At 40.1% G+C, this 11,564-nt stretch overlaps 1 protein-coding gene across 3 annotated transcripts in view; it reads right to left on the bottom strand.

Moving 5' to 3' along the window:
* Positions 1 to 294: 294 nt before the first annotated feature.
* Positions 295 to 11,564, bottom strand: part of sv2ca (synaptic vesicle glycoprotein 2Ca) — a 35,145-nt gene continuing 23,875 nt past the window's right edge. For all 3 annotated transcript variants that reach the window (XM_058070067.1, XM_058070066.1, XM_058070068.1), the window contains 10 exons: positions 10,977 to 11,128; positions 8,551 to 8,684; positions 7,951 to 8,040; positions 7,144 to 7,254; positions 6,779 to 6,867; positions 6,360 to 6,524; positions 5,952 to 6,085; positions 5,661 to 5,867; positions 5,238 to 5,397; positions 295 to 3,302 (listed from right to left, as the gene is read on the bottom strand). In XM_058070067.1, the coding sequence (XP_057926050.1) occupies positions 3,119 to 3,302; positions 5,238 to 5,397; positions 5,661 to 5,867; positions 5,952 to 6,085; positions 6,360 to 6,524; positions 6,779 to 6,867; positions 7,144 to 7,254; positions 7,951 to 8,040; positions 8,551 to 8,684; positions 10,977 to 11,128 (1,426 nt within the window). In that variant the 3' untranslated portion in view covers positions 295 to 3,118. The remainder of the gene's footprint in view (positions 3,303 to 5,237; positions 5,398 to 5,660; positions 5,868 to 5,951; positions 6,086 to 6,359; positions 6,525 to 6,778; positions 6,868 to 7,143; positions 7,255 to 7,950; positions 8,041 to 8,550; positions 8,685 to 10,976; positions 11,129 to 11,564) is intronic.

Here is an 11,564-nt window from a genome sequence, read left to right as displayed (position 1 = left end):
AATATTGCCATTGTTTTCCGCAGAAAGAATTAACAAATCAATTTAAAAACAAAACAAAAATTCACAAAACAGATTTTCTCCATGCAAGTTAAATACACATACATACAGAGGGTAGTAAGGGAGAAAGATGAAGCCAAGGACACACAATGATGCACAACATGGACATAGCATTGGCCACACAACTCAACCAAGGCTGCTTATACACGTTTATTCCAGGTGCTCCCTCATATCAGCTTTGATTATGTACAGTATTTACAGTCTGGAATTCACACAAAATATACTGTAGTTGTATGCATACACATACATGCTTACACACACACATACATACACACACACACACACACACACACACACACACACACACACACACTTGCATGATATAGCAGTATCTATAAGAAATTCTTCCAATACTTCAAGCAAAATAAAAAGCACAAGTTGATCATGATATTAACACATCTGGTTATTTATTTATGTATGTATTTAATTATTATTAACACGCTTTTCTCGCATGTAAAAGATCCGCTGTGGCAACTGCGTAATCAGGAAAAAGCCAAAAGAAAAACAACAGTGTTGGACCCACTGGGGAAAAACACTGTTTGCTATACAGTGCAAGTTTGTGTTGTATACATAAATTAGATTAATATTTAATCAATTTTCATGTGTAAGCACAAATACAAAATCTTATTTTCTTATGTCAATTATTATTGACTAGTCCCAAAACAAACAATTGCAGAGAAAGGTCAATGACCAGACAGAATGGACAATGGCCCCAAGTGTATGAGAAATAAATAAATAAAAATATATATCTCATTTTTTATACATTACTTTAAAACGACAGTAAGATCAAATAAATATTAGGGGTGTCACAAGATCGACGAGAGATCTCTTTTAGAGAAAACCTGTCTCATGAGAACAGGGTAGCCAGAAGTCAATCACACTGTGACATCGCTACTATGAATTATAATAAATGTAACATGGACGTTGAGATGTGCTAAGCATTATTAGTGCTTTACATACATACACCTATCTCAGTGTTCCCAGCATCACCTGGTGGATGTTTTTTCACTGGAGTTAAATGTTAATATCCAAGCAGAAGCTGTAGTTATTCTACATTTGATTATAGTTAGTTCATATTTATCAGATCAAAACACGGATATGTACGGACCTGTCTGAACCTGGACCTGGTTAATCACGGTTACCATTTTTTACCATCAACATGAATAATGGTAGCGCTGGGTCTGCTTGCAGCAGGTGTCTAGTGCATGGTGGCAGCCACAGGAGGTGGCTCCCTCCGCTCTGTACTCTGGTTGTCTTAACCGGCTGCTCAGAGCTTGTGTCCGTAACTCCGCCTCATAACACACCTCATACATAGAGGAGATCTGTGCATTAAAAATGAAAGACAGGAAGTCTATCTTACATGATGCATTTATTCGGTAATGAAATACCGACATGATCTCCACCTCGACAATCAACCAACACGCTCCTCCTTTGCTTGGCAGCACCTCATCTTGCTGCTAAAGCACACGAGTGCCCAACATGTGGCACAGGGCCCATCTGTGGAGCTTGGCTTATTCTTCTCCTTTCTCTTTGGGCTTTTCCCTTCAGGGGTCGCCACAGCAAATCAATCTCCTCCATCCAACTACCCTCATGTCCTCCTCCACTACATCCATAAACCTCCTCTTTAGTCTTCCTCTATACTTCCTACCTGGCAGCTCTAAACCCAGCATCTTTCTACCAATATATTTACTATCACTCCTCTAGACATGTCCGAACCATCTCAGTCTGGCCTCTCTGGCTTTATCTCCAAGGCCTCTAACATGTAATGTCTGTCTGATGTACTCGTTCCTGATCCTATCCATCCTGGTCGCTCCCAATGTAAACCTCAGCATCCTCATCTCTGTTACCTCCAGTTCTGCTTCCTGTCTTTTCCTCAGCTTATTGCAGAAATAAAACAAAAATAATAATAATAATAGGCAGTATGACTTGCCTGTGAGAAAAATGCATGGTTTTGTGACTCGGTTAAAGTTGTGTTTTTTGTGTCCAGTACTATTTTTTCATTGTATATGATGTTAAAACCTTGTCTCGTCTCGTTCTTGTTGACCCAATCCCATGTATCTTCTCCCATGAGTTTGGGTGTCTCGTGACACCCTAATAAATATCAATATCACTATCAATATTTAATGACACTACCAGTTTAGATTCCGCTTGCTGTAACCACAGGACAACACAATGGGCAGCAGCTCCAGCTCAGGAGAGGCACATTTAAAAAGGCCATTTGTATTTAGTTTGTTTTTTTCCCAAAAAGGAAGCAGCATGGCATGTCATTATCAAAGTCACTGCCGTAAGCAAGCAAAAAACAAAGCAAAACCAGAAGAGACATTTTTTTTGTATAGTTAGACAAAAATGGTTTGGATTCAATTAATTACACCATTCCGATGCCACAATGAATTAAGTTGTCAGATTCAAAATGAATATATTCTTTGTACAATACAGCTCTATGGCATTTTTCATTCTACGTGATAGGTAGAATAAAACCTTTGCATCTACTTTGCAGAGGTTGCAAGCAAAGTTGGGTACACTCCAAGCTGAAAGTGTGTGAATGTGAGCGCTTTCACGTTTTTTGTGTTGCACCTGTCTGCTCCATGTCTGACCATCTGCAACATGTTGTGTATTTGTGGGAAAACCAGCTGCCATGCATCTGTGTTGTGTGTCCGCACTGTGTGATCATCTAGTCCCTCCGTTATTGCACAGCAGGCTGGCTGAGCTCATTACAGCTTGTTTTGCACTTTTCTCCCCATCTGGCTCCTCTTAATAAGACTATCAATATTAAAAGCCTTGAGTTTAAGCGATGTGATAACACCACAGAAGATGCCAGATACAGCTGGAATCCCACATTGAATGTAATGAAAAAACATTTTGATCGGAAACATGTGCAACCTTCAATGTTTTGTAAAACATGCACACTTACTAACTTGCAAGAAATCTTGTACTGCTGACTGGTGTCATTAAGTTGGCTTTAAGCTAAATATGATTACTACAGTTAAGATATGTATGATCCAAGTCATTTGCATTCCTTTCTCAGTGTTCTCTTGTCTTCCTTTAGGTTGTACTGCTGGTGTTACATGAGGACGTTGGCCCTGGTATCAGGCAAGCGCAGACCCACCAGACCTCCTGTCACCAGCACCGAGGACGCCATTAGGATGGGGATTGCCTTTGTGATGCCAACCAGAGAACCAAAAATCAGGTTCCCCAGGACTGCAGCCATCTTACACAACGCATTGCAGAATCCAAAGCCTGTTCCTCTGTGGACAGAAGATTTAAAAACAAGAGTCGTCAACAAAAAAGAGAATTTCCTGAATCAGCTTTGAAGGAAAACAGTTTGGGGGGAATTTTACCCATGATCCACAATCATAATGTGAGACATGAACCCGTCGTTTGTCTTTTCCGTCCGTTCTAAAGATATAAAAACAGCTAAAAAGCAGCAGCTAAGATAAGCCCAGGAAGGAAGTTCCGGTAAAGCTTAAATTATGCTTATTTATTACATGTTACCATGAATGTACCCGTTACTACTTGGTCAAAAAAAATTCAAAAAAAGTGCAGTTTTCCTTTAACTAGTAAACTTATAGAATATAGTGAATTGGTTAATGTGTAAAGAAAACATCAATTTAATCTTCCCTCACAAAAGCCATCTTGTGACTGATAATGATAATCAATAGCAATCATTGACTTAGGTTTGAGGACAATCCATTGAACGTTGCACTTATAAACACCAAATGAACAAAAGCTAAAGTCTAACATCTGAATGGCTGTGTGATCAAAACCAATAACAAGTCAACACAGATGCACTACACAAACTGTATGGGTAACAAATGCTTACACACTAACAGTGTACCATGCAAAACTATACCTGCATCACGCTAGCAATTTTCCTTTCATTGTTCCACCCAATTCGACTTATTTTAAATTTATTTATTACACTTTATTTTAAATTTTAATTTTAAAACATCTGAAAATGTTCAAAATTTGGGTCGCCCTTCAGCATTAAGAGGTGTTGGTGGGTCCCAGGTCCCACGGCTACAATAGTTGAGAACCATTGTGTATTTCTGTGTGCACCTGCAGTGTAAATCCAGCCTTGGGACAGTAGAATGGCATAACTGAAGCCCGCAGCTCTCTCCCTCCACCTTTCATAGATTAGGTCAGTGCTTCTCAATTATTTTCTGTCATGCCCCCCCCCCCCAAGGGACAGAAATTTTGAGCTGCCCGTGACAGCCCTCCACTATTTGAGAAGCACTGGATTAGGTTAGGCTGCACGGTGGACGAGTGGTTAGCGCGCAGGCCACACAGCTAGGAGATCCAAGTTGGATTCCACCCTCAGCCATCTCAGTGTGGAGTTTGCATGTTCTCCCCGTGCATGTGTGGGTTTTCTCCGGGTACTCCGGTTTCCTCCCACATTCCAAAAACATGCTAGGTTAATTGGTGACTCCAAATTGTCCATAGGTATGAATGTGAATGGTTGTTTGTCTATATGTGCCCTGTGATTGGCTGGTGACCAGTCCAGGGTGTACCCCGCCTCCCGAAAGACAGCTGGGATAGGCTGCAGTACCCCCACGACCCTTGTGAGGATAAGTGGTAGAGAATGAATGAAGGTTTTTTGCCTTATTTTGTACTATTTGATGTAAACCTGAATTTAGTTTGATTAGGTTTTGGAGTAATACAAACATGGGAAAAAAAATTGTTTTCTTTATTATAATAAAATAATACAAATCCATCCATCCGTTTTCTGTACCGCTTATCCTCACAAGGGTGAAATAAATATATTTATTAAATAAAAATCTGTCTTGTTTAACTTAAAACAGAATAAATTCAGTGTCCAGGTTGCAGGGGTCTGTATTCATGTGTGTATAATTCTTCCTTTTCTAATATTCCACACTAAAAAATAAGTATATAAACTATATAAGCACGTATAATTTGTGTTGATATTGGATCAAAATCGGATATCAAATCAAAATCTGATATTCATGGCTGCAATATAAGTGTTGTGTCGGAAAATTCATATCAAGACACCCATAAAAAACTAATTAATTAGAGCATAAAGAGCTGGTATCACTATTAAAGTATAGAGCCGCACATCACCAACAAAAACTAAATAGGATTGGTTAGACTTCTGACCAGGGTATACTATATGTAGCCTATGCTAGATATTAGAATACGACTCGCATGTAGGTTGACCACCTCACCTTCTGGCAGTCGGGAAGGATTCAGTTGTGACCACGTCCAGGGAGTTCCAGGCAGAGATACTCAGGCCGTTGTAAAGGCACAGCATGAAAATCATCATAGACTCACTGGTACCAAACCACAAGAAGAAGCAGCTGATGCCAGACAGCACCATAGAGCCCCCTGGTGGACAAAGGCACAAAGCCTGGGTGAGACGAGTGACATTCATGAGGGGGTGGAGGGGGTTTACAAAGTGTATGTTCAAAGGCAAAATAAATAGATTTTAGTTACGATGAGAGCGTGAACAGCGTCTGGAATATATGCGCCAGAAAATAAATTCATAAGAGGGTGAACTGAACTGTCACAAGTCACTTGTTTTCCAAACTCTTCCTCACCCTCCATCAATAGCATGAAACATGAACACTAGTTGTGACTAGTAATCCTACCTAACATAGACAGACGGCCCGTTTTATCCATGAGAAGAGCAGACACAATGTTCCCAGGCAGAACTGCCAAGGTTCCCAAGAAGTTGATGAAGTAAACCCAGTAGGCGCTGTAATCATCATCGAAAGTCATCTGGCATCCTGTCTTGTTGTGCGTGAACGTACTGTTGATCACCTCAGTGCCATCAATCAGCTTGGAGTCATCAATGTCTGTCCAAACAATACACAACCCACCCCAGTCTATCAAACCAGTGTTTCACTCAAAGACCATGAGTAGAGAAGAAGTCATCTCACCTGTGTTAAAGAAGAACGCATCGATGAAAATGCAATTATGGAAATAGGAGCCCACTGATGTGACATCATCAAAGTGGCAGTGACGAAAGGTTGAGTCGATAAAGGTGACAGATTTTAGCTTCATGTTGATGAATCTGAGGAGTGAGAGTAAGGGACATGGTGCGTTCAATGTATGGCAGAAACGAGTCCAACATCCCCTTCTGGCATTGTGACATAGATCGAGACCACCATTCAATCTGGTGTTGTACAGTAGCTATGCTATAATGATTATTTCATTTTAAATAATAAATAACAGGAAAATCATGTGTTACTCAAAATAATTGCTGAGAAAATGTAATTAAACAAAAAACATTAGTGATGGCACAATACTTTTGCATAACTGCATATTGCCCAATTTAAATAGCCTACCGATCATTGATAAAAAGGCCATTTTTGTGTATCTGGTTCTCCAGTGTGAAGTTGAAGGTGAAGTCTTCAATACGTTCGTTGTTGTGCATTTGGACTTTGGAGGCATATTCGTCTGCCTGGAGGTGTTTGATGACATCAGGAAACCAGACAGACAGGCCATAATACCTGCAACCAACACAATATATATATGATGTAGAAAGACACTGCTAGTTCCAGCGTGTTTTATTCCCCAACAGTTCAGTTCAGTTCAGTATCGTCTCAGCTCCAACTGGGGTGTATTGATCGGAAGAGTGTGATTGATTGTGCCAACATGCATCTTCTCTGAGCAGCAAGCTCAAAATGACAGAAATGTGATGTTTCCACAACCCCAAAAATCGCACCTGATTCTTCTACAGCATAAAAGACATTACAGTGCTCACCCAAACGACAGCGTGAACCACACTATGGCGAGTCGCATCATGTTTTCTCGCATCGGGTAGTTGAAACACTTCATGAGATTCAGATAGATCTGAAAAAAGACACAGACACACAGGCACAGTGTGTAATCCACTCACAAATACAGATACTGAAGGTGCAGAAGTACATGGTGGACAGCAGTTTTAATCGAAATTTTCATTCAAATACTGGTGAGCCCTTGAAAGTTAGCATATTCTGCTTAGAACGTAATCAAAGTTGAATGTCTATGCTTCAATTATATCTTGTTTTGTTTAAAATCTGTCACGGTCCAAATACTTGTGGACCTTACTGTATTGTTGAAAAGAAACAGGTGAGAGGAAAAACAAACCCCATGGATTTCAGCCTTCATCCGGAAGATGGCTTTGGAAACTGGATTTCCGGACTCTGTCTCCATTTCAACCAATTCATCAAGCTGCTTTGGGATCTTTATCCTGTTCACCTGTGAAAGTAAATAGTGACAGTTGATTGCATAGATTGTCCTTCTCTTACTTAAAGAGAAAATATGTTTGTCATATCAAGATTCATTCATTCATTCATTCATTCACTCACATTCATTTTCGACCGCTTTTTCCTCACGAGGGTCGCGGGGGTGCTGGAGCCTATCCCAGCTGTCTTTGGGCGAGAGGCAGGGTACACCCTGAACTGGTGGCCAGCCAATCACAGGGCACATATAGGCAAACAACCATTCACACTCACATTCATACCTATGGACAATTTGGAGTCACCAATTAACCTAGCATGTTTTTGGAATGTGGGAGGAAACCGGAGTACCCGGAGAAAACCCACGCATGCACGGGGAGAACATAAATAATTTTATCTTTATTGATTGTATCTGTTTACTCAGAGTTTATAGCTGACAAATAATACAGTAATTGTGATGATTTCTCATTTTCCCAGATGCAACATGGAAATAACACTGAAGATGACTAAATACTTAACATGTGGTTCAAGCTGCAAATAAGCCTGAATGACAGAGAACAGCTTTGAGAAACATCATCATGCAGATGTGATCCCGCTAAGGGAGCCAGAGTGTGTTAAAACGTGTCCTAGTAGTGGCAAGAAAATAAGCCTCTTTGCTTCTTTTCAAGCATCAATAAAGCAAAGGCAGAGCAGACCAGGGAGAAATAAAACTCACGCTGAAGACTTTCTCTGGCTGCCCACGTGCTCTCATGTTGGTGTCGTGGATTTGTTTGAGGATCATCCAGGCTTCGTCATGCTTCCCCACCTGACAGCAGACGAAGACAGAGAAAGAGAAAACCATTTGCAGAATCGGCAACAGCCTACTTAGTGGCAGCAACAGCTTGCCATGTGCAATTGTGTAGACTGTACCTAGTGGATACACATTACAATAGGCACAAACTCTCTTAATATTTTGGTTAGCTTATTTAGACACATGACACAAAATATCTGCAACCATCTGCACTATGATGCAGTATAGAAGCACAATAATAATCTTTGACAGTGTCAATCAAAACTAATGAACCTACTGTATGTTGTGACAATACATTATTTGTACTGCAGCATCACTGATTTACAGAAACTAAGTTTACATCATTTTCTGTGTAACATACAGTACTTGTCTGCATTGCATGTCACGGGAATGTAAATGGAGACAAAGTGAGGAAAAATGTGAAAATGAGGCAACACAATGCAGATGCAGAGTCAGAAAAAAACACGCAGTCAGCAACCATTTCAAGCCCAAGTATATTGTAACCATTTTGAGAAAAAAAAATACCTCAAGGTAAAATCTGGGGCTTTCAGGCATGAAGGTAAGTGCGACCACAGCACACACACAAGGCAGGGCACAGACCACCACAAACACCCTCCAACTGTGGAACTGGTACGCTGAGCCCATGCTGAAACTCCATCCTGCAAAAAGAGAAGTGCCAGGTTAGATTGATAGCTATTTCAAAGATTCACAGATAGCGGTGACTATGAATGCCTGTATGAATTGTGTCCTTCAAGGGCACAGTTCGAAACATTTCATTCAACTCACACATCACACATCAAGCTATACATACCACTTGTACAGCACATGTGCTACATAGTATGTGGCCTCAAGGTTATGTAACTCTTTATTTAACATACAGCTTCTGTGTATGTTTGGACATTGTACTCCCTTTGCGTTAATACACAGATTTTTTATTTATTTATTAAATAATCTGTTTGCTGCAGGAGAGACACATTTTTCTTAGGCACTATTTGTGTATGGTTTGGAGATAATAAACATTGGTATCTGAATACATATAGTGGCATATACGTAATACCAAATCATCCCAGTGAGTGCATACATGAGTATAAAGGACACTGAGATTGTTTACCAGAACTAAGTGATGTAATATGAGAAACTGCATGCCATGTGTTAACATCATTGCAAGCACACAGGGGCCATAAATGAAGTGTGAGCTCAATGTAGATGAATGTGTAACATTAGAGATGAATGCCTTTGCTGAGTGAGCTGAGGGAAATGCACTGTGATGGGTTAATTGAATGTGTAGGAAAGGAATTGAGTGCCTTGGTTAAGTTAAATCTTGGCCCCCAAGCATTTATTTAAACTCATTAATCATTGTGACACACACGTAGGATAATAGGACGATCATGGGTTTTGGTTTCAACCAACAAATCCAATTGCATGGAAGAAGTTGACAAATATACAGAGAATTATATTTTGTTGCGCTATTTTAAACACAATCTTCTTGGGTGCAGTGCGTGAATTGTGTATAAAAAACGAGCCACAACACACAGTGAATAACAGAATACACACACTATTTCTGCTGTCACTAACTTCAGTTGGTGAGGAAAATAGAATGCTGCAGTGCCAGTCGTGACCTCCCACGTCTCTCGACAGATCGTGCCTCATGGAGATGCTTCTCCACGGGGAGCAGTGCCATTATCCATTACCAGGCGTAGGTGGCGGCAGTCAGGGAGCGTGGGGGGTTAACGCTAGTGTTTATGCCAGGAAATGTCTTCTAAGGATTAATCTGACAATATAGTATCTTTTTTAAAAGCAAAGTGTAGTTTTGAAATAATAATATACACCCACTGTCATATACAGTGTACAGTGGCATCATTTGGGAATTAATCTTTGTGTTGATTTAAAGCATTCTTTCACAACACACATTGACTCACCAGAGTAAATTGCCCCTTTTTCAGTCTGTTTTTATTTTTTGATTGTTTTTTCTGTGTGCAGAGAGTGAGTGATAGAGAGGAAATAGTGAAAAGGAAGGTGTTGTTAACCACTGATTGCTTACAAAAATGGAGCTTTGCTTCCTTCCCCCAAGGGTTTGGTGTTCACTCAGCCTATTGGAAATCTCATTACAGGGGATTACATATATAATTGACTATAGATGGTAGACCAGCACAGCACTGTGACGCTGCCAGTATTACTACTATCAGATAGATAGATAGATAGATAGATAGATAGATAGATAGATAGATAGATAGATAGATAGATAGATAGATAGATAGATAGATAGATAGATGGATGGATAGATGCATAGATGGTTAGTGTGTGTGTGTGTTAACTTGTATGACATCATAGAGATGTGATTGGCTGCTACACACACACATACAATCAGAGAGTCAGTGACGTAACAGGTAGGGCAAAGGATGGTCTGGTCATAAATCACCTTGAGCACAAGCTTTGTCCTGGTCAAGCAAGGAGAAAAACCTAATTATGCTTGATCAAGAAGAACACTTTGCCAAGATGGAGAGTGGAGAGAGAGCGGGAGAGAGAGCAGGGAGGTAATAAAAGGAAGGACAGAGTTAGGCAGAGCCAACAAAACAGAAGAGGAGAAACTGGGTTGAACATGCAAGGTGAAAAATGTAGGGAAGATGGAAATATGGAGAAAATGAAATTAGAAAGCTCTTTCCCTTATTTAATGTCTTTGCATGGGTGATATGAAATGATACACAACAATAAAAGTGACATCCATGCATAATGTTAACCTCTGTCTCCTTGCAGGAGAACATCAATGCTATTAGGTGATTGATTCCGCAGGGAAACACATGTGTATCCTGTAGTCAAGCATCAGTCTGGCTTGATGCTTTTGAGGCTGACATTAACTCTGTATTAGTTTCTTAACACACTGCAATTAAAATCAATATTCTGTCTCCATTTGACACTGGTCCAAGCAGGTGTGATACAGCTGGTAGACTCACCATAGTGGGGGATAATGGCCCAGGCCATTGCCGAAGCGTAGATCTCACCAATCATCCAAAACATACACAGCCAGCTGAGGTGTTCACCTCTTTTCTCCCTGGATAACACCTCCGCAAAGAAGGAGAAAACGATGGGCACGGCGCCCCCTATCCTGCAAGAAGCACCGAAATATGGAAATTAGGCATATGACATTTTTTTCCATGTTAATATTTTTTTTGATAACTTAATGTTTCTTAATTAAAGAACTGAGCTTGAACACATTTTCCACTGGTGTTTTAGATTGGCAACATGGGCAGCACAACATGACACATACACAATCCCTTATTACGTGTTGCTGATATAAAGGTTGCAATGGCAGTTTGGACAACCTTTTTTAAATTAATCTAAACTACATTACCACACAATTATTACTACATACAGGGCCACCATAATTAGGTATAGCCAATTTGAAGAACAAAATATAGATTCTGAATATTTGGAAACAGACTCGGAGAATGACTCCATTGCAAAATACATGCACAGAAATAAACAAAGAGTTAAATTAATAACTGTCTGATAGGACCAATCGGAAGTGAGCATTATGATCT

This window comes from Doryrhamphus excisus, chromosome 4, assembly GCF_030265055.1.
Source record: "Doryrhamphus excisus isolate RoL2022-K1 chromosome 4, RoL_Dexc_1.0, whole genome shotgun sequence".
Lineage (NCBI taxonomy): Eukaryota > Metazoa > Chordata > Actinopteri > Syngnathiformes > Syngnathidae > Doryrhamphus > Doryrhamphus excisus.
The sequence above is the reverse complement of the archived record's forward strand: the minus strand, read 5'-3'. Positions and strand labels throughout refer to the sequence as shown.